Below are 23,840 nucleotides of genomic sequence, written 5' to 3' on the forward strand. Positions count from 1 at the left end.
CTCCATTAACAATGCTCTACTCAAGTGACTGAAATATAGAACGTGTAATAGGAGGCCACAGTTCAGATTGTAATCAAAGTATCTCAATAAAGAAAGATGCCTCCTACCCCAGATTTCCCAATGGATTGCTGAATTTCATTAAGAAACTCCAACTGATGCTCTGCATCTTCTAATTGCCCTTGTATTAGCTGGCAACGGATAATTCCTGTAACACAAGGAAAGACTTTATTGCCAATTCATCTTCCTAGTCAAGCACATGCTTTCTTTTCCAGAACTAACTTTTCCTCTCCTCAACCTACTCATAAAGCAGTGATAGAAAGAATGGATCAAGACTTACGGCAATGCAAATTTTAAATACTCAAAAAAATTAGGTAGACAATACATGATTGATACATTAATATGCTATACAGCAGTTTGAAATGGTAAATCTTCAACTGGTTATAGACTAAGCAGAAGCATCATAAAGTCTGGCTTCTAAATTCAGAAAAAGTACAAAAAAGGGAAACAACTTCAAGCACACACACAAACCATTCCTGCAATCTAAAGTTTTAACACTGTTTAAGGCTATGGCACAGTGAAAGAGGAAAAAAATACAGGGAAAAATCTGACAGGCAAATGTTATACATTTACACTCCATTTTCTTGACACAAATGGGACTTACTATAAAGTGGGGGTTTTTTGGATGCAACACATACATACAAAGCATGATATTTTGACTTGATTATGAGTTTCAAGCTAATTTGGACAAAATAAGTACAAGGACAGCTTTTTCTATCATGCCCTTCATTTTCTTATTTTTGTAATGCCTAAGAGTTCTCTAGTTCTTTGGTACTACAGAAATTAAATAATAAAGTAAAATACAGCAAAATGTCTGTTCCTACTATTTCTTTGGGAGCCCTAATTTAGAACAGAAAATATTAATTTTTCAATAAGGATGACCAAAAGACATATTCAGTAAGGAGACACTGTTGCCACAAGAAAGAAACCACACTATGAATTTGAAAAACAAACCAGTGCTCCTGTTCTAATAGTTCTAGATTTTCCTAGCACCAGTAATAGGAAAATTTGACCAATAAACAGTGTCTAGTAAAAATCAAAAGGAAGCATAAGACCTCACCAGTTAGTGCAGAAACACTTGTTTCATCAAGTGTCATAGCAGTCTTGTACCATTTTTGAGCTTCTTTCACTTTCCCTTGTAAAATCATTTGGTAGCCAAGTTCAGTAGCAAATTCTGCATTGTCAGATGCCAAATCAAACGCTCTCTGTACTAAGGTTTGTGTATGCTGAAGGATGAGCTGGTTCCGGCCACACTAATGGTAAGAACAATCTTTAAGCCTCATGCTTTACTCAGTTTTCAGATTCAATTAGACAAACACATTGAATATAGCCAGATCAGTAGAGACAACACCATCTCATGTAAGAATAAATTAGCCTGTAGTAATTCTATAAAAACTGTGACATTAATGTGGGGTGGATTCAAACATAAATATACAATACCATACAATGACCAATAGTTGCTTTGAGCACTTCTTTACAGCAATTTTTGATAAATACAGAGATCAAAGAAACATTCACTTTCAAGGTTATGTGATTAACCTTGTCAGTTTTGTACAGTAAGAAGATGGTTGGTGAACATTTGAGTGTATTTTCACTGTTTCTCACTTAAAAGCAAGAAGCAAAACCATTTTTGGAATGAGATGGCTTAAACATTGTAATTCATGCTGAATGTAAGACTAGAAAAATGTGGTTACGAAGGCTACATGAGTTAATCTATTTCAACTGTCCACAATTTTCTACTTTTTAGTAGATATTTAACATCTGCCTACCAAAAAATAGAAGAAAATCACAATATTTAGATAGCTGTATGCTGCTTAAGGAAAAAAAAAAGCATACTCACTGTTCTACTGAAAGCTAAAGCCATCTTACAGAATAGCTCAGAATTACGTGGTTCTAATCTATCCAGTGCTTTAATCAGGTCTCCCAGTCTTACTGAAGCCTTTGAAAAAAAAAGAATAATATAATAAGTAATAGAAAGAATTAACAAATTAGGACAGTCAAGCAGTTTTCATTATTAACTGCTCATATTTTTACTATGCACTAATATCTTGAAATGTAAATTCTGAAGTTTTCAGCTGAGGAGTTAGACTTGAGAATTCCTATGCCAATAGTCTGTAATAGTAAAGTGACAAATAAAATAAAATAAAGCAGACCATGCGTCCTTTATCCATGCTCTAAAAAGGTGAAAGGCTTGAGCTAAGTCTGGTATAACAGAGGAGTCCCAAAAAGCAAAATAGTCTGAGGAATCTGATCTGTGAATCCTGTTTGGGCTTCAGTGTGATACAGACACACATGCTCAAAAGCAAAGCACTTCCAAGTACTCAGACTTTTAACATACGTTTCTCAAAACACCAAAGGGGATTTCCTGGACATACAATAATAAGGTACTCAGAGTTTTTAAATGTGATTTTAGATGCAGGCATCTGAAATGTATAAATCTAAAAGGCCTTGAAATTTTTCCCTAGACATGGCTCTTAGTTTACATGTGACATTTTACTCCAGAATCTTTACTTAACACTCTACTATGTCCAGCAAGGTTTCTTCCTGAATGGCTTCAACTGGAGTCAACAATTCTTACTACTTCTTCAGATTTCCCATGATTGTTCACAAGACTTAAATTTGATTGTAAGGAGGCTAATGACTGAGTTCTTTGCAATAACTGAAAATGTGCTGAGCAACATATATACCTTTTAGTCTACAACTTGAAAACACTCACAACACAATGAAAACACTTTTTTTGCTAACTTTCCACTTAAATTATACCAATTTTTTATACTGTAAGGAGAAAAAAATACAGAATTAATTTTTGGTGACAATTTAGATCAGCTATTTTAGAACTTCCTGAAAAATGGCACAAGTGCTGTACATACAAAATACATGCATACAGCCCTGCGCAAGAAAATGGATTTGGGAGTAGAAGAAAAAATAGTGTAGAATGCTTAAAGCTGAAAAAAACCCACAATAATTGTCAAAAAATGGTGAACAAAACACTGGTGTAACAACTATGACCTGCTTCCAAAAATCTATCACTACAAGACCTCACAATTTCCCTTATTTCAATTAATAAAATATTTAAAAATAAGGAAAGGCTTACAATAACTTATGAATTTATCAAAAGAGTATTCATACAAAAAAAGATCACTTTGATGATTCAAATCAACATGATTCAGTCAGCTGCCCAGATCAGATTTCTGTGGCTTGACACCTGTTCTCTGGAAAGATGAAGGTTAAAAGTTATCATTTCCTTCACATCCAGAAAACACCCCAGCAATAAGCTAGAGTAGCCACTCAAATCAGAATAGGTGAACGTATCTCCTGCAGATTAGTGCAGCACAGGACCAGCCAAAGTATATGAAAATACATTAAAAAAAGACAGCCTTTGTAGAGACCAGATGCCACATGCACTATGCTGTGCTCAGCATTCTGCTAATAAAGACTCACCTCAGATATATTTCCTCCCCTGCAGAGGTGATGCAGCGCCTCCATTCTTATGGCTTCTAAGTTGAGAGGATCTTTCTGCAATAGTCTAAAGCCAAACAAAAGGTGAATGTAAAGAAACCAAACCAAACACTTGCTCAATCATCTATTTTATCCTAAAACAGGAATAGGATAACTTGTATTTTACAGCCATTTTATATCATGGATCTCAACCAAAAGCACAGCTCTTATTTCATGCCTATCTCAAGAAAGATCCTCTTCCATCCAAAACGGATTCATGTATCGATGTAGCATCCTCATACAATTGAAAGGCTGGTTTCTAATAAAACTTTATTTACTTGAAATTTATTTTTAAAAAACTGATGCAACTAATTCAGATTCATTAACAATGAATAGAAACCTATCTACTTTTGTTTCAAAGTGTCCTTTGGGTGTAAACATGGCAAGAAAAGAACTTAGTGGTGTGCTACTTCATACTCAACCTATGTGCCGTTTCAATTGTCTGCTCCCAGTCCTGTAAGGCGAGTTGTAGCTTCATTTTCTTTATGAATGCAGGAATGAAGTTTGGAAAATTTGCAATTATCTGGTTCACAATTTCCAGAGCTCCTGAATAATTCTGTCGGACCTCAAAATACTGCGCCTGATGGAAGGAAGAGAAGCCGTAATCAACAGCCTGTACAGTCACACAGGTGAGAAGATTCAGAAATTCCTTCATACAGAAACCAGGAAAAAGAGCTAGAGAGAAAGAACTCTTTCCTGAAGTAATAGTTTTACCTGAGTATCAACCACAACTAGACATTTTGCAACAATCAAAGGATGGTGTCTAAAGCCTGGTGTGCATGGTAAGTGCTCTGTAACAAAGGTAACTGCAGTATTGACAACTTACTAGCCAGTTGCAAGCAAGCAATAGACAGACGTAGCTGAAAAGTAAAATTCTTCTATTAGGTTTCAAATACTTTTGTATGAAATATCCCACAATTTTAGGATATTTAACACAACCCACTGATGAAACGTTTATTCAAGTTCTGAGGCATGTACTATGCAAAAACCCACATTCAGCAGGTAACTATTGTCATTGCCAGAATTAACAATTTTCTAACTGTAATGCAATTTACAGGATAGTCCAAATACAAAACTTTCAGAAGTCAAGAATCAGAGGTTTAAATTAATTCAAGTAGAAATAAATTTAGGATTTAAACTCAGTTTTGCTTTGATGCTTTGAATTTACTTACCATATTCCTTGGTAAGTACGTGTGCTGTTCTATTTCGTCTTTTTAAGACGGAAATTATGCGAACACAGTAGATTTTGAGAGTTCATTTTTTAAGCCCTAGTGAGATTCATGCCTGTCTAAACCCTAATTACTAAGTAACTACATTTGACATACACTCTTAATCTAATTCAATGGTCCACATGCAGCCAAGCACACACACCTAACCAAATACCATTGTGCACACTCTCCTGAACTTCAGTCTTCTAATATTCATTGAACAATTTTTTCTACATTTAGCTTTGGAATACTAAACAAACATCAAGTTAATGAGCAACAATGCATGCGATATAAAGTAATACGCTCTGAAACAGGAAATGCGTAAAGAAAACAATTCATGCCATTCCTTTATAGAAATATAATTATTGATTACATGAACACAAATGAACACACAAAATAGACTAAAGACAACTTAAAAAGAATGTTAACAATATTAAAAAAAAAAATCACACTACAGTGTTCAACTATTGCATTTTGGCACACAGCAATTCTGTAATGTGCATAGGTGTCCCGTGAAAAAGGAAGAGACTACACATTTTTACATTTTCAAGTAATTTAAAACTCATTTTATATACATAAATAGAAAGGTTTTCTCGTGTGCATAGCAAATCGTAACAACAGTACACATTTAGATTGAATGAATTTAAACTATACTTTTATTTTCACATTGGTGTCTAAAGAACCCAGAAGTACCTACAAGGTCTGAGCTGTATCTCTGTTCTTTGGATAAGCTCATTATGCACTACTCTTATCAGCATCTCTCCAATCACTCTGCAAGACTAAGATAACATTTAGGAAGAGTCAAAACAGTCAAGTAAACTTACTTTACCAAGCAGTGCAAAAACATCAATGCCTTCCTGCAGTGCTTCATCAAAGTATTTCAGAGCTTTTTTAATGTGAGTTTCTTTCCCACAGGTGAGATCAAGCCATGCTTTCAAAATTAACCCCTGTTAACAAAGTACAAATTGGAATTCTTTGCTAACTAGGTAATAGAAAATTACACTAGATACAATAAGCAGAAATAACCTAAATAGACGACTTAAGAGTATTTATTTTAACTGCTTCAGAGGCATAATTATAACCAGTCTTTAGCATAACCTAACACTTGGGTAATTTATTCCAGAGTTAAATTAACCAAAAAGTATATTGACTTACAGAATTAGAAAAAAACACCAATGGCACCTAACAGGTCTAACACGTGCAGCAGCCAGAACAAAACCTCACAAACATGACCACATTAGACAGAATATTTTCTGCAAGCATTTCAGCACAATATTTTCTTAAGATTTTGTTTATATGAGACACCAAGAAGCATACTGGTGCTGCAAAAAGGGAGAAACTTGAGGTTTTTCTTCTACTTTCTGGTTAGAAAGAAAAACTTTTATGTGCAAGGTAAAATTCTTGACATTTTTCAAATCCTCGAAAGTATTATTAGAAAGAACACCCAAACAATTAAAAGGCAAAATGTTTCTTTTCATTGGAGAACTTGCCACTTATAATGAATGAAATTTATTTCTCTTATGTGTTCCAAACATTATTTGTAACTTAAGTAAATAAAATCTATTTTGAAATGATGAATTATTTAATCAAATTATGATTGCCATCAAAACAAAAACTTAAAATACAAAATATCACTAGCTCTTTTAGAACATAAATAAATGGGTCTGGTATTTAAAACTCAAAAGTTAATAGAAGAGCCATATTTTGTAATTGCTAACAATCAGGGTCATGATTTTGTTTTGCAACTGCGACTGGCTGAACTTTATGTACTCAAGCATTTATTTTAAAGAAAGGCAGGTGTTGCACTTCTATACAAGGAACACATAAACTATCTTACCAAAATAATTGTATACTAAACAAATCTTATTTTATCAAATTTAAACACTCTGAATCACCTCCAAAAAATCTGATGTAAACATTTAAACATAATTTCATACTACCAAACTAGAAAAAGAGCTAATCATAAGTGAATTTCTAAAAAAAACCCTAATATATATTTAAATACTAATGTACTTTTTCTTTTCTATGCACGTATCTGTAAAAGAATTAATTCATTACTTTGAATACTTTAAATAGTTCAGCTGGAAATATTTCACACTAAGCAACATACCCAAACAATATTTCCAAAAAATAAAAACAAGCAAACAAAACAAAACTACTTATTGTTTCAATAAGCAAACTCATAAATACTGCTATTTTACCAAAATGACCTATTCTTAGTCTTTTCAGGAACTACCATATTATTGCTTCATGATGTCCTTAACTATTTATTCACTAATATAAGTTATTTCTACATTAGTATAATTAGCCAAAAAATTAGTTCTTGTTTAAAATAACTACCAATTGAAATTAATAATCACTGTTAGCTGGAAAGCTAAGTCATTACTTAAATCATACTTTCCGAAACTAATGTTTAGAATAGCTGCAGATTTCTAACTGATGTAATAGATCAGATATAAAACTATAAAGTACAAATTGAACAATGCTCTGATCCAAACAGCACAACATTTTTGTTTGATATTACTGTAAAATAATGCATTCAGTGTTAACAGCTCTGCCTCAAAGATGTTTAACTACAAAAAATAAGCCAAATTTTTTATGTTTATCTCCTTGAACTGATACTGATACCTCCTTAAAAAAAATAACATAGTAGGTTTTCGGAAACCTCTTCAGAAATTCAAGACTTTAATGAAGTGTAATGTCTCTATATAAGTGCTAAAGACAATGCTATATATAACACTTATTTCAGTAAAAACCTAGGCAAATGTTGACCTTAACAACAGCTAACAATTTATATCCCAAATCCTCTGGGTATTTTTGAGCCTGAAAATCCAGATGTCTCCCTCTAGTGAGACCATCATGCTTATTTTTTTGCTAGGAATTATGAGGCTTGGTATCAAGTAGCAATACTGGCTTAAGTGCATATTATTTCCATTTATTTATTTAGTTTCATTTATTAAACCATTATTTATTATTTACTAACTGAAAATTAATATTAGTCAACAAAACATTATGGGAATTTACTCAGCTGTGTCAAATGAACGTACAACAGTTAGGAGGGAAAGTACTAGAACACAAAATAGTCCAGGGTAACTTCTAAACAGCATTAATGCCATAAGTCTAGCTTCTGAGTATGCATTGTCCTATTCATCTTCTACATTACAGAAAGGCAAGAACCAGTTACCTCTTTACCACCACCAGACACTTTGATCATTCTATCAACATATTCACGGGCTTTGTCCTCACGACCAAGATGCCACAAAAACAAGCCAGCATAGTACAGAGCCTGCTGTCCTGCTGTTTTACGTTGTTCCTTCAACCTTGCATCCAACTCCAGAATAGCATCTCGATCTGAAAAGGTTTTGTTCAGAGCTCTTGTTGACAGCCTCCCAAAATATTATAAAAGAACAGCACGTAAGCCAAGGGCTTCCAAAGCAAACACTGTTTCTGTACTGTACATTGACAAACATACAGACAATTCCACCCAATTAGTAATATTTATCAGGTACAGATGGAAAAGGCAGAAGAGGGCTCCCAACAACACGGTTGATGGGGAGGTCCCAGAAGTGGGGAAGTCCCAGATGACTGGTAGTTACCCAACCTGATATCCATCTAGAAGGGCAGGAAGGAAGATCTGGGAAACTACATGCCTCTCAACCTGACCCTGATGCCAGGGAAGGTCACGGATCAGGTTACTGAGTGCTATCACACAGCACTCACAGGACACCCAGGGGATCAGACCCAGGCAGGCACTGGGAAGGGGAGAACCTGCCTGGCCAACCTGATCTCCTGCTATGACAATGGTGACCCACCTAATGAATAATGGAAAGGGTCTCACTCTCAGAGAGTCTTGAGAGCCACAATAATTTTGCTATCCTGCAATATTAATCCTCAGGGACTCAAATAAGAGTAATGCCATTAGTCAGAGCTGTTTCACATCAAACTGTTTAACAAACTGTCAGCAGCAGCTATAAACCTCCATAGCGAGAAAGATACTGCAGCAATACTTGAACAACCACTCAATGTACCTGATAAACCTACTCTTATTTTGAGAATGTAACTCCTAACAAAATTATTCCAGCTTTTAGGGCTGGACAAAGGAATACAAAAAGTCGCAAAATTATTTTCTACATTTGTATAGCCAGGATAACTTAAAAGATAGAAATGGCTTTAAAGACTTTTCAAGGTGCAGTTCTATTCAAAAGTACCAATATCAGACATGAGTGAACAACAGTCACAAGAAGTTTGATTCAATCTTTTTCTTTCTTCAAAGATTCTTCATCACAGTGGATAAGATTTTGTGTGTGGGTGTGTATGTGTTTTATTTTAACATTCACTCCTATGCTTCAGAGCTTAGTGGTTTGGTATTTTTGTTTACAATTTTGGTAAGCATCACTCAATTCAGTAATAGACCCTATGTCAAATGCAAAGCCAGAGTAAACCTTTTTAACTTAGGCAGAATTAGCCTACAACTCTCAGGCCTTCACACAGAGCTGTTTAAAACATGAAACAGAATGTCTTAATAGGCATACCTGGAATAGGGCTCTTTTTATGGGCATAAATCAGAGCCATCATTGTACAAAGTGACACCTCTGGTTTGTTTTTAATAGACTCCAACTGTCGAATACTTTCTTGGACATCACCTAGTAAAAAAAAAAGCACAGAATAAGCTATCAGACCTTTCAAGACAAAGAATATAATCACCAAACATAAATCTGACTTAAATTTTCCCTTCTGTTTTTTCTTCTATGCTCTTGTTCCTTATGCATATAGCCACTTTCACTTGTTTGTGCCAGTCTTTCAAACAGACAAAGGAAAGAAAATAGCATCTTAATGCAAAGAACTTGAATTATGCCAACTAATTCTGTGCTAATTCTGCCAACTGTCAGAAAGATGAAAATCATATTTATTGTTTTATAAAGGGCATTGAACAGTTCTTTTTGCTCCTGTTTCTTTATGTAACCAGTATTTTTGTGTGACTGTTATTTCTGCGACTATTTTGAATATCAGCAAATTAACCAGCATCTTGAAAAACGACAGGGTTCTTACATAAAAACATCTGGGAGTTTGGTAATAGACACACTCCCTCAAATCCAGCACACCTTCCCAGACTTGTCTCAGCCCTCCCCATGTTGGGTTGTTAGTATTTCCGACATCCTTGGAATATACATGTTGCTCAATAAACTTCTCAGAACAGTATAATTTACACGAAGATCCCCCCATTAGGTATTAGCTGTCAGTTTCCCGGAGACAGAGGATTCAACAAAATTAACACAGCCGCTTTGAAGGGAAGAGCTGTTAGCTGGGAGACACTAGTGAGTTTCCGATCAAATGCAATATGCGTTTGGGCAGGGCTCAAATTCCCTCCAAGGAACCCATTTACCTGACCCATGGTCATGAAACCACGAAAAAGAAAAATACTTGCTATTTCTCACTTTGCTACAATGCTGTCTAGATCACTTTCATTCAAACGGGGGAGCGGCAGGACAGATGATAGCACACCGATAATTTACTCAACAAGGAATGCATTCAGACTCCGCAGCATCGCTTTTCCCTGCGCAGCGGACTAGGGGCTGAGCTCTGGGAGGCCAGGCAAGGAAGGCCAGCGTTTCGGGAGAGAGCGGCCCCGCCCCGTTACCTGCCCTCAGCGCGCCGTAGGCCCGGTAGAAGAGGAGCGCGGGGTCCGCGCCCAGCCGCGCCAGCGCCTCGTCCGCCGCGGCCCGGACGTGCTGGAAGAGCCCCTCCTGGCAGTAGTAATTGAGCAGCGCCTGCGGGGAAGCGGCCGCGGGTCACCGGTGCCAAGGGCTCCCCCCGGGACGGCCCCGGGGACACCGCGCCCACCGCCCCGTCCCGCCCCAGCCCGGCCGCCCGCAGTCCTGCCCGGCACCCCCGGCCGCTCCCATCCCTCCCTCCTTCCCGGCCGCTCCCATCCCTCCCTCCTTCCCGGCCGCTCCCATCCCTCCGCCGGGGCGGGACGGCGGTGGCGCTCACCTGCTGCACCTCAGCGTCCATCGTCGCTACCCGACGCCCCTGCAGGCGGACTCCGGAAGGGTGAGGATAACGTCCTGCCATTGGCTTGGGCGGGAAGGAGGCGGGAGAGACACGGGAAGAGAATCTCCTGGAAGGCGGCGGGCGGGACTCCGCGGCCGGGCCCGAGGCGGCGGGCGGGAGCTGCCGGCGCCTCGGCGCCTCCTGCCGGCGGGCAGGCGGCCGTGCCTCGGGAGCGCTGGCCATTGTTTCTCAGCCATAATTTCTAGACACCAGAAACAAAGGTTGCTAAAGAGCATTCCTTTGGAATGGGAGCGCAATCTGTCCACCAGGAATGCGGGCAGTGATGCCACCAAGGACAAGGAGTGGAGCCCAACCTGCACGGAGTTTGTAGGAGAAGCTGCTTGGCTCTTCTAGCAGAGAGTGCTCAGAGTGACCTTTCCTAGCATGTCTATTACACGTGGAGTTCCTTTGTCACAAGTTCTCATCCCCAGCATCAGGAAGGTGCCAAAAAAGCACTATGCAATTAGCATTCTTGGGTTTCCTTGTTGGCCAAGACAATCCTCTAATTTTCCTGCTGTGTTTAAGTTCTGCTTGTCTTGTTCTGAAGCAACATGTAGGCTTCTGTAACTTTTAAAACCTATTAGAGGTATGAGAAACAAGTTGGGGTTTTTTACGTACTTTTTAAGGTAACCATTTAAGAAATATTTTGTCCACATATTAATCTGAAAATACTTATCTTTTCATTTTGATACTTAGGATTTTGAATCAAAGCTCTAGACCTCTTTTTTCATAATGTATTTCACATCAATTTTACAGAGAAAAATTTCCCCCCCTTGAAAAACTGTTGATGAATTTCAGGGAAAATGCTATTTTATTTCTGCCACTAAGCAAGCATACAGACTACAGCTGCTTATCAACTGGTTTCTTATGAAGTTCAGTGTTCACTGTGAGTGTTTTCATTGTAAGTTGTAGGGAAATGCAATATAAAATTATGTAAACATGTAAAATTAATATTTTTAGAAATTCACTGAAGCAATTAATAAAGAATAAGGAACAGGCCCACTTTCTAGATGTATTTGGTTTTTTTCCTATTGTTATCCACAAATGGTTGCTTCTAGGAATGGGGTGCTTCCAGAGAGATTTTTAAAATTCCTGATGAAAAGACCAATGATTTATACATTCCAACAGCATTTCATCTTTTTCAGAAATGCACTCAAATGTGAGATGCCCTGTAGCCTGTTTGAACAGCACCCAGCAAGAATAAACTGGCTCTCAGCACAAGCTGGGACATGTCATGGATCTAGCACTATTTTCTGTCCTCATTTTGTCACACAAGCTGGGACATGTCATGGATCTAGCACTATTTTCTGTCCTCATTTTGTCACACAAGCTGGGACATGTCATGGATCTAGCACTATTTTCTGTCCTCATTTTGTCTTTGTAAACTCTTGAATGCTCAGTTGTCATTCCTGTGCCTGCTCTGAGCCTCCTGGGACACACTCAGGGCAGCTCTAGTGTTTGATGGCTGTGCACCCCACGGCATGGAGCTGCTCGTGAAGTCACGCAGGGCAGAGCTGTTGATACATGCAGGAGCGTCATGCTCGCTGTCTGACACACATCAAGTAACAAATTCCTAATTAGTGACTAGCAAGCAAGTCCCAAGGATTTTCTTACATGGAAGAAGAGTACAGCTGCTGTAGAGGTTTTCAGTATCCTCTCATTCTGTGGTTTAGAAGCATACCTTTTTTTATATTAATGTCAGATAATAAACACAAAAGGAACGTACAATAAAAAATGTAATCTTTATTATTTTGACGCATTAATAATGTTCTTTAGCATCAGTTAGGGTAATAGCATTTTCCTGCATGCAGTTCACTAATACAGATTTAGTCAATAATTTTAATAAAAGTAATCTATATTTAATTTTCCTGTGTAAGAAACATAAAATGTCCTGATGGATTGGATTATACAATTTTGCTACTTTCTCTTTGTGAAAAAATATGGTGGACCCTAGATAATATTTAGAACTGTTCTACTGCCGTGTGAATGAAAAAAAAATTGTGAGTAAACATAAGAAAAGATTCAGGATTCTCTGAAAGAAAGGTTGTATCCAAAAACTTATGATGCAGGCACTGCTTAGACATTCAATTTGAACTTTAGACCATTTCCCAACTGCAAAAAAAAAAAAAAAAAAAAAAAAAAAAAAAAACCAAAACAAAAAAAAACAACTTAGCCTTTTGGAAGCAAGTTATGAACTTATTTTGCAGAAATTATTCATATGTTGGCAAATACTGTAAAAAATAAGATCCTACAGTTATCCATTCACTTAGTTATATCTTGTTCTCAGGAGTTCTGTGAAAAACTATGGACTGAAAGTAACAAAAATGTTGTGACATCAACCTGAAGATAAAATTCAGTTCTTGTTTTATGTACATAATGCTGAAAAATAAAATAAAATGATTTTTACAGTATTTATATTTGCTTATAAAATCCTAACATTATTTTCAACAGGTTTAGTAGTTTTCAACATCTGTACAGTTTGGATATACATTATATGTTTTTCACTGAAAATTCAGAAATGTAAAACAAATAGGCTCCTAAATAGCTGCAAAATATTGCTTAATGGTATGGAGGGATGAGGTCTTTTTGCGTAGTTTATTTCATTTAGCTCTGATGTATGGCTTCCCATGTTTAAGAATCCTGGACAGTCAAAGGAATAGCAGCATAGGCAATATAAACATGCACTGATTGCATCCAAACTATCTATAATGGTAGATAATACATAATTTTACCTGTTGAATGCTTGCACACTACACTTATTGTGGTACATATTTGATGCAATAAATGTGCTAAAGTCATTATCTGTTTGCTCAAACATGCACCACAGGTAGGTTAAAAACTATTTACATAGCAGAGGGCTTTTCATTAACGTGTACAACATCAACCTTACTGAGAGCTGAAGATGGCTAAACAATACTGCAGGATAAAGCAGAACAACTTTATAGAGGGCTCTTTTTGATCAATTTGGTGGGCTGAGGCAGATTCATTTAGTATTCATATGCAGAAAGACATTTGACAAAGACAAAATCTGTGACTCCAGACCTAGGAAGAAGTTTGCACCTTCTAAGAGTTAATGGTCTGTGCAAAAAGTAAACCATATCTACTGTTCTTGTGAGTTGTAGAGGACTTTACAGGCATACTAAGACTTTTTTGAACATGATACGACATGAATACATTAATTAAGCACCGCAAAATCTGTTATTCCTTTCCAGAAACACTGTGCTAAAAAAATCTGTTGTTCTCTGTGACTTAATGTTATTTTCATGCATGATCTATAAGTGCAGCATGCCTTCATGCAAATAATTTCTGTGTGTATATTAGTTGTATAATAGAACACCTGGCCCTTGTACCTGTAAAGGTGTACTTAATTCCCTTCCCCAACAGAAGTCCCATTTACAAAAATAGTCACATATAATAAACAACATATGAATAAAAACAAGATGAATCCACCAACACAGATTTTGTAAAAATATGAAGTATGTGGCAGTTGAAATGCAAACAGTGGATAGAGTTACCATATTGTTTTATGCTAAACACACAAATACTTGGTTTCACACCCCTTTAACTTGTCCCCACAGTCTGTGTAGCCATTCTTCTCTCCTCTTCAGCAGTGTCAGCTGGTAGTGAGAACAGTAACCTCCTGTCAAGGTTGTTTCTTCTTATCACAGTCACAGTCACTGACAAGGGGTCACTGTCTTTTAATAGGCACTGACCTTTAATGTACAGTATATTTGTAAAAATTGTCAGTTTGGCATAGACCTCCTTCAGGAGTCCTGTTGACACAAACACATGATCCCTACAGGCTATGAACTACGTTGCACATATATGATTTTTCTTGCTATTTGCTCTTATTTCCGACCATCTTTATCTTCCTTTTCATGCTTTTCTTTGACTGGCCTTATTACACGGTCATAAGAAGGCGGACAAACTGCTGTTGATGCTGTTATATCTGTTTTCTCTGTAAATGAGTTTTCATTTAACTTGTCAATAAGGATTTCATCTTTCATACCCTGCCCAGCCCCACCTTCAGTTTTATTTTTGTTATAGATAAAGGAAGCTTGTTTTACTGTTCGTTTTAAAAGGTGACGTCTGTAAGCACGTTGAATGATGACAGCAGACACTTCCTCCTGCTTTCGTTTCAGTGTGGTTGTAATTGGTTCATAGGAAGCTTTAGAAGGATTGGATGCCATAAACCGATCTTCCATCTGTATTCTGAGGGCGTCCATCTCCCCACTTTCCCCCAAAACACGCTTTGTGAAAGCAAACAAGATGTCAAGGCAGTGAATTCTGTCACCGCTCACCATGGGCAGATCCATTGCAATAAGCTGGACTTTGTTAGGTTTGGGTAGATGAAGAGGAGGCTCAAGTGCTGCTGCAAAATCAGACAATTTCTCAAATTCCATGAATTGTGTTGCATCGGGATCAAACTTCTCCCAGACTTCATAAAACATCTCAAAGTCATCCTCGCTCAAGGGCTCAGCACTTTCTTCAGTAGCAACACCGAAATTCTCCAAAATCACAGCAATGTACATGTTCACCACTACCAGGAAGGATATGATAATGTAGCTGACAAAGAAGAAAATCCCAACAGAAGGGTTGCCACAGTCACCTTTCACAGAGCTCCCTGGATGAGCCTTGTTAGGGTCACAGTCTGGCTCCCCACTGTTCAGAATTGGGGCGAGCAAACCGTCCCAGCCAGCGGACGTGGTGATCTGAAACAGGCAGATCATGCTGTTGCCAAACGTTTCAAAGTTGAACATGTCATCAATCCCAGCTTCCCTCTTGACATAGGCAAAGTTGGACATGCCAAATATCGCATAGATGAACATGACCAGGAAGAGCAGCAGCCCAATGTTGAACAAAGCAGGAAGAGACATCATCAAAGCAAACAGCAGAGTGCGGATTCCCTTAGCGCCTTTAATGAGGCGCAGGATTCGACCGATTCTGGCAAGCCGGATGACTCTGAATAGTGTGGGAGATACAAAGTACTTCTCAATCATCTCAGCCAAAAACATTCCTAAAAAAGAAAAATAAGAAAAAACAACCAACGTACATTACCACTTAATCTCCATATCACAATAGAAATTTAGAAACACAGTTTTAAAATTGGCAGTTTCATGAAGCAATTAAAGATGTTCTGTAGATTACACAGGCATCATTTCTGTTTTAGCAGTTATACGTAATATTTGCAGGCGCAGTAAATGTTGGATGATTATAACAGTTTTGATGGTTTAGCTAAATTGCAAGTTAAAATGTAAAGTTTAATGACCTGGTTGTAAATCATGCAATGGCAAAAGCTCACCATATAGCTCTATTCAAGTGAAAGTTCACCTCCTATTCATTTTATCTTCCTTTTAGTTTAATTAACAAGACTTACCTACTATAGAGAGAATGACAACCACAAAATCAAAAATATTCCAGCCTATAGTGAAGTAGTAATGGCGAAGTGAAATTAATTTCAGAACACATTCTCCAGTGAAAAGGACAATGAACACCAGGTTTATCCAGTATAAAATATTTTCCATTTCTTTACTCTGGTCATCAGTTTCTACCATCATGGTAACCATGTTAAGACAAATAAGAATCATGATGCTGATGTCAAATACTTGCTGTGTCACAAAATCAAAGACCATTCCTTGGAATTTATTCTGAGGAAGAAAGAAAAAAGAAACATCCAATACAGACTGTAATTTATTTACATTTCCTGTTAGAAGAAAGTAGAAAAACACATGCAGTAAGGCTTATGAGACTTCAATAAAATTGTAACTAGTGTACACTAGTTACTAATTGAGTACTCAAATACAATGACTTAGTTTGGCCTCCTGTGTTACATATTCATAAATAAAATAGTTGTAAGTGAAAACTATTTTTTTTTAATTTTTGTTTTCTATTTCTGCTGACTAATGCCCCGGTTACTGATAACTTTCAATTGGCATATTTCTACTCTCCCTGTATCAATAAAAACTCTTTGTAAATAGATATTTGTCTGATGTGTATAAATAATTTTACCCCTGGTCTTGGTATAGGTTTTTGTGGTTTTTTGGATCCCAGCTTTTTCATTGCATTGTAGTATTTCTTCTGCTCTTCTGTCATAAATATGTCTTGACCTCCAAAGTAAAAACATGAAATCAGAACTGGTTATAATCACATTTATATGCAATGCTGAAAAAACTAAGCGATTCAAAAATCAAAAAGACAAAATCGGGAAAAATCAGCTATCAAATGCATCTGTCTACAATCTAGGCATTTAGTCTAGAAGTCTGGACATCTGGTACTGCATTGCTCAAAAAAAGAAAAAAAATGCAAGCAACATCTTTTTACAGTTATTTTCCTGGAACTCCCAAGATATCATTTCCCTTGCCTCTTTTCTTTTATAGTACGAGATACAGTAAAGAGTATTTGAGATAAATTCAGATAGTCTGGGCTGCTCAATACTATCACTTCTGAACTGTGATTTTAATGAAACAAAGGAAAAAGACAAAGTCAGGTTTTCAGTACAGGAATGTGCTTTAGGTATCTCTAGTTTATCAATCACATTAGCATTGGGGCCCAAAGTCTTCAAGGTTCTTGAGAAGATGGATTATCAGACTTTGGAGAAACTTTGCTGAAGATTCAAGCACCCTTGGTACTATTAACAGCAAAATGTTCTCTTTTAAGTCTTTTATTTTGATTAGTTCTGTGTTCAATGAAGTTGTATTTAGCAAAAGCATGAACCTGCCTTTGAAGTCTGACAGTGAAGATAAAGAAGGAATGATGGGTCTTTCATATTTCTAATCAAAATCCATAGTAACCTTGTTTTAGAGACAGCTTGGGTGAAAATCTACAAGACTTCCCATACCTCTTGAAGAAAGTTTTCCTAGATAAGAGATACTTGCAGACATCTAATTCCAGGAATGCCAATGCAGACATAGGACTGAATACGGCCCTTTGTGGATGACTGTGTGGGAAGCTTGAAGATGTGGGAATGCAAGGACTGTAAGCTGGACAGGTTCCCTGACCATATACCTCTATGTTTCCACATGTACAGCATCCAAAAATCTTGCTTAGTATTTCTCATTATTAACATAAACCCAAAGATAATGACACAGTCCAGTAAAATAAAAATAAACTAGTAATTCATAGCTGCTTTGGTCCTTGAGCTTTCATTGCTTTATCTATTTAAAGAAAATAATTTTAAAGGCAAGCATCTCCTACTCAGACAATCTATACCAGCGAGATTATCTGCATCTGCACTGAGAAACAATAAAAGAAGGTTCTGAAATAGTTACAAACCACTCCTGCTCTATATAGTTTCAGATTGTTCAGTGCCACAAAATTGAACTTGAATACTTGGGATCAGATCATTAAAACATCATCAAGAAGGAAAAAACCCTAAGAAATTATGGGTGCTTTAATGTAGGGACCTAATTAAGGGGTTGGGTCATGCAGGAAGACTTAATGAAGTTTAATTATGAAAAAGCAGAATGACTTGAGGAAGACTAAACTAGGAATTGACAACAGAAGGATCTGTCCTGCTCACTAAATAAAAAATCTTATGACTTTAATGAATACTGCAGCTATGATTTTGTCATAACATACTGCAGCTTTTTCAATTTTGAACAAGCTATGGGTGTACTTTCCATATATCATGCACTTGCAAAAATGCATTATTTTAGAATATCTTTAGAAGAGAAATGAAAGAATACTTATCTTCTTTTTTTGCTGATTGAAGTTGTCAATAATGACACCAATGAACAAATTCAGGGTGAAAAAAGACCCGAAAATTATAAAGATGACAAAATACAAATACATATACAAGTTGTCTTCATACTTGGGTTGCTCTAACACCTAAGGGGAAAAAAAGTGAAATATGATTCCTAAGACTTCATGTGAAAATTTCAACCAACAAGTTGCAACCTTGCACAAAGTGTCACCAATATCTTGTATTTGGACAATATTCCTATCACTTATATCAATATATTTTCTCTGTTCTACCTCTTGCTGATAGAACCTGGCAGTTTGCATTCAGTTGTCCACATTTTGTTAACACAGAATCTCATACTAATCAATTTAGTTTTTTCATTCTATTGTATGGATATAATTGCTTATTTAGGATAAATACACACTTGTAGATAGACAGACCTCAGGAAAAAAAAAAAAAAAGATAATTTAAAATATTTGCAGTACTTACTTCTCTTGAGTCAATAGCTGCATACATAATATCCATCCAGCCTTTAAATGTAGCCTGTAAACAGTACACACCTGTTTAAGCATTCTAAAGACAATTAATTTAATAATTTCCTGCAACTCAGTACAGCACCAGGAATAATTAGTAGCATTAGATTTCTAAAGTGTTTTGCCTCTTGGCTCTCTATTCAGCTGCTCATCGGATATACTGCTGTGTATCCCATTACTTTGTATTAGAGATGAACATTTTAAACAGCAAGTATGATTAATTTATTTCTAATTTCTGTTTAACAAAAATTATAGAAGGCATTTTAGTTCATCAAATCATGTCAGCTGCAAGAGCTATGTACAGCTGGGTGTACAGCCTTATGTAACTGAGTTGCCACCAATTAAGACTAATATGTAGTTCCTCTGTCCCGAGTCAGAAAGGTGGCAACAAAATGGAACCAAAAATTTGATCATCTCAAAAAAGGTATTTTCCTATAATCACAATATACATTGTGAGATTTTACCTGGTTTAGTAATTTTATGTTCACTTTAAATATAATATATTGTGCTTTACAGAGCCTAGATGTCTCATACATTCTGAGATAAAATAGTAGGAAGTGTTTCATGTGCACTGAATACTTAATATGCTTCATAAATGACAGCATTTACTGAAATTTTGGAGGTATTTCCTCTGCCCAAATCTGTACATTTTTGTATTTGACAGTGAGGTGTAGATTGCTTCATCAGAATGTTTGAAACAGAGAGTAATTTACTCTGTTGTGGAAATTAGTTCTCTTTTAATTAGGCAACACCTCCAAGTAGAAATCACTTAGTTTTTAATCCAGTTGTGCCCAAAAAATAGAGCCAAAAAAGGAAATAATTCTGTGTTGTTTAATCCTCATAATAATTTTGCAAAACAAGACTGCAGATCATTGGTTCCTTCATTTTCCTTGCCACAAAGACCAGTTGCAAGACAGAATCAGGAATGGAACACTATTCATCCATGTTTTTTACTGTATCACCATCATCTTCAGGTTTCATTTCTAGTGGAAGTTTCAAAAAACCTCTTTTTTATCCAGGACACGGAGCAGTTTGGCATCATCCTGAAGTGAACTTAAAATGAGAAGAAATTATTTTCTTAAAGGAAAGGTCCCTTACACTTTTGGAACAGTGGAATACTGAAAAGAGCATGATTATCCTTAGACGCAAATCCAATGTGCAGCAACTTTCCCATCTTGGGGTCAACACAGAAAATATAAAGCCCAGGTAACTAACAGTATGATGGTGAAATCAAAATATAGTATCAGAGGACCAATAAATCAAGAATAAATCTGAAACAAGTAGCAGTCAGCTGAAGAATTTAAAGTCCTCGCAGAATACTTGGACTGCAAGGGATTAGGAGAGGTAGATAAGGTCTATTTATGCAATCACTAATATATTCTTAACTTGTTCTCAAAGGCTTTTAATGGTGAATACACCACAACCTTATTAAAAATATGTATTCTGGAACTTCCTTTTATTATTTCCTAATGCTTACATCCTTCGGTTGCCATTTAAGACTCACCTGTCATAGCCATTACATATTTGGAGAACTGCAGGAATCACCTTCATGCAGCATGTCTTACTTTTTGCAAATTGATTGTTGCCGTCTTTCTTTTTTAGGTAGTGATCCCTGTTCCTTTAGTCTTCCCAAGCAACTCTTGTTTTGCAGAACTCTGATCACTCCCCTTATTTTCCTCTGAGCTCTATTACAATGGTTCATCTCTAGTAATGGCAACTAAAAGAGTATTCAGTATTTCATCTAACAAGGTTTAAATAGGGCAAGATGATTATATCATGTCCTACAGTGCTACTTTTGTTTCTGTCTTGGTACACTACTTGCATTTTTTGGTATATCATGACTTGAAATTAGCACTTCAGTCTGAAACACCACATGAAGATAATGGGCAGACTTTTACTTCAGAAAGATGATGCAAATGATGGAGTGGCACTTGTGCAAAGTGCGTGCTGTTGTCTCAGATTCAGACACATGATGATCTTTGCATACCATCCTCCAGGCAAAACAGAATAATTATTGGGTTTTTTTTTTAAATTTATTGGTGCAGCCTAGACTAAGTAGAGTCAATGAAAAAAGATAGACTAATTTAAAAATACTAAGCTTCACCATCATCACTAAAGTACTGCCCTATAAACAGACAGTACCCTTTAACTAGTGATAGGAAATAGAGCTGAAGAACTGAGCTGTATTATGATTGTTTTTATTATTTTTGTTGTTAAAAAGGAAACTTGAAAAGAGTGTGGGGTGGAAAAATAGAAATATAACATATTGCTATCTTGTGATTTCCACAATGAGGTTCATAAAACTCTAAGACATTAAATTTTTTGAAGAAATTAAGAAAGAGATTCAAGATATCCCATTCAGTGAAAGCATTATTTTTGCTGTAGATGCATAGACCTGTTTATATTTATCTGCAATGTGTTCTCTTTAAGAGAAATAAGGTATCATTTGTGTATTTTTGTATCCTGAAAGAAAATAACACAGAAAATGACCAAGAGATCAAATGATTCGTTTCCATTTTGCATATGACCATATAAAATATATTGTATATCCTCAGTGACACTAATTCAGGAATAATTAATTGATTCCAAAGATTACAGCAGTATAACTGAAGTCAGCATCTGTTCCAAATTTTTTTTTCTGCCAAGGAGATTTCAATGACACATTCAAATGCAGATTCAAATGTAGTTTTAAAAAACAATGGAACAAACATCTCCCATCTCCTTTACTGTTAAAAAATCATAGATTTTTTTCTCCTCCTGATAAATAATTTCTAATGAAGTTTTAAGTCATGCTGGAGTTTTACCACTCAAATTTCTTTACCAGAAAAAATCACCACGAAGATTCACATTCCCTTTTGGAGATACAATAGCATCTTGCTTTTAAAATACTAACCTGCTGGAACTTTGAAAGTACCCTAAAGTTTTAGCCTTAGAATTCAGTTTCTAATTTTTTTTTACCTTACACTTCTAGAGATGTGTTGTCTTACTGATATTAGTAACAGTAGAGTATAATATTGTGCTTTGAGACCCACTGGTTTGTCACATTTTTTCCTGGTGAACAGGGTATACCCTTACTAGCTGGATAAAAGCAGGCCTCTGGGAGATTTACTTACCAAGGAATCCAAATACTAAGTTCAAGTTAAAAGGCATAAGGCCATAAAATTATCAGGGCAGATGCCACATCTCTGTGTACACCAACCTCTTCCTCTTCACTCATTGGTGTATGACAATTGTGAAAGGAATTTCTCCAGCAGATCTGGCTCTGCTTTGATGCTTCTCTTTAGGGACAGAGAAATACTCAAGCAAGTTCAGACCAATAAATGAAAAAAATAAGCTTGAAGATCCACATAAAACAACATGATCTACACTATATTATGGAAGAAAAATATTCTTATAGAAGAAATGTGTGCTTACATGACTGATGGTATGAATAATTATACTCCAACTTCAAATTATGAAAGAATTCTGGAAAACAGTTTGATCAACAAAGTCCATAAAACTTGGTTTTGTCAATGACTTGTATTGTTAAGCTGTATTTTTGGGCAGAAAGAATTAAAACACTGCTATAATACTAAAGATTTTCCACACAAAAATGCCTCCCATGAAAGAAAAAAACCCAAGAAATGTCAACCAAAAATTAGGTAATGTTCTTTTCCTAGGCCCCTCATTCAAGAAAGTCATTTGGCATCACTGCCAAGTAAACTCAAGAAAGAGCTTGTTAGAGAGTTCCTTTTCCTTAAAGTTACTATCACACATTTGCATTTTTTGAGCCCAGAATACTTCTTTCTGAAATTATCTCTCTGCTTTTGTGTATTTCTGTGTGAAATATGTATGTTTCTTTTCCATATCACTCTAAAAAAAAGAAGAGTTTTCTGTGTTGAATAGACCCATATTCTGCCGGAGACATTAAAAAAAATTCTTCACAGGATTCATTTATGTCTTTCCCAGAATAATAAGGCCCTCAGTGCCTTGGTTTGAAGTTATTTTGGCTTGTTTTCATTTTGATTTTTTCTCATAAAAATGATTCTAACTTTCATTAGTATTCACTTCAATTAGTGATACAGATAGTAAGGTTATGGTTCTTGTAACCTAGAAAAGCTGAAGGAATGGAGAATGGAAATAATGAGGAATAAGAGGAAGCTTTCTGTATTTATTTTCTAGCTTCCTGGCCTTGTATCAGTAATTCATGCATTGATACTCTTCACAGAAATTGTTATTAGAAAAATGACATTGACCTCCCTGGGCTTATTTTCTCAGGTCCAGCACTAGTAGAAGTTTCTTCCAGAGGTTGTTGAGGTGCAGAACCAAATGGCTTCAGTAGAAAAGGCCATTAATGTTCACTTTAGGCAAACAGGAAGCATATCCACTTGCATCATTATAATCAGATTTTTCAGGCTCAGTATATAATTTTAGGCCAGCTGCTAAACTTTCAATAGCTTTATCTTTGTTTCTGACACAGTAACGTGTACCTCTAACTGAGTCATACCTTAGCATTTAGTCTTCTTCCTATTGCTGCAAGCTGTTTAGGAAGGGTAGGAAAATCTACAGTTATGACATACCTATTCAAGTGTCATGTTTGTTTTAACATGATGGCTTTGGAGTCCTGTTCTAGATTTTGATCCAAAGTACTTTATATATCCAATAGAAAATCACCTTATCAGTTTTTTTTTTTTTTTTTTTGATTGAGAAAGCAATATAAGAATCTCAAACAGTTATGAATTGTGGCCTTGTTTACTTGAAGGTGAAGACACATAGATTCTCCACATTTTAATGCATTAACTGAAAATCAAGCTGATATTCTTTCTCAGTCCT

General features: G+C 36.2%; 2 protein-coding genes across 11 annotated transcripts in view; both read right to left on the reverse strand.

Annotated features, from left to right (window-relative positions):
- Positions 1 to 10,911, reverse strand: part of TTC21B (tetratricopeptide repeat domain 21B) — a 35,901-nt gene extending 24,990 nt beyond the window's left edge. For 3 of the 4 annotated variants that reach the window (XM_068195755.1, XM_068195754.1, XM_068195753.1), the window contains exons 1-10: positions 10,755 to 10,911; positions 10,402 to 10,531; positions 9,296 to 9,406; positions 7,948 to 8,114; positions 5,588 to 5,710; positions 3,978 to 4,135; positions 3,499 to 3,583; positions 1,898 to 1,996; positions 1,118 to 1,310; positions 108 to 205 (exon numbers count right to left, since the gene is read on the reverse strand). In XM_068195755.1, the coding sequence (XP_068051856.1) occupies positions 108 to 205; positions 1,118 to 1,310; positions 1,898 to 1,996; positions 3,499 to 3,583; positions 3,978 to 4,135; positions 5,588 to 5,710; positions 7,948 to 8,114; positions 9,296 to 9,406; positions 10,402 to 10,531; positions 10,755 to 10,835 (1,245 nt within the window). In that variant the 5' untranslated portion in view covers positions 10,836 to 10,911. The remainder of the gene's footprint in view (positions 1 to 107; positions 206 to 1,117; positions 1,311 to 1,897; positions 1,997 to 3,498; positions 3,584 to 3,977; positions 4,136 to 5,587; positions 5,711 to 7,947; positions 8,115 to 9,295; positions 9,407 to 10,401; positions 10,532 to 10,754) is intronic. The other variant, XM_068195752.1, reaches the window with a different exon arrangement.
- Positions 10,912 to 12,966: 2,055 nt separating this feature from the next.
- The window catches only part of LOC137477088 (sodium channel protein type 1 subunit alpha), a 91,642-nt gene continuing 80,768 nt past the window's right edge, over positions 12,967 to 23,840 (reverse strand). For all 7 annotated transcript variants that reach the window (XM_068195763.1, XM_068195759.1, XM_068195762.1 and 4 more), the window contains 5 exons: positions 18,985 to 19,038; positions 18,504 to 18,641; positions 16,824 to 16,928; positions 16,192 to 16,462; positions 12,967 to 15,831 (listed from right to left, as the gene is read on the reverse strand). In XM_068195763.1, the coding sequence (XP_068051864.1) occupies positions 14,663 to 15,831; positions 16,192 to 16,462; positions 16,824 to 16,928; positions 18,504 to 18,641; positions 18,985 to 19,038 (1,737 nt within the window). In that variant the 3' untranslated portion in view covers positions 12,967 to 14,662. The remainder of the gene's footprint in view (positions 15,832 to 16,191; positions 16,463 to 16,823; positions 16,929 to 18,503; positions 18,642 to 18,984; positions 19,039 to 23,840) is intronic.

This window comes from Anomalospiza imberbis, chromosome 7, assembly GCF_031753505.1.
Source record: "Anomalospiza imberbis isolate Cuckoo-Finch-1a 21T00152 chromosome 7, ASM3175350v1, whole genome shotgun sequence".
NCBI lineage: Eukaryota > Metazoa > Chordata > Aves > Passeriformes > Viduidae > Anomalospiza > Anomalospiza imberbis.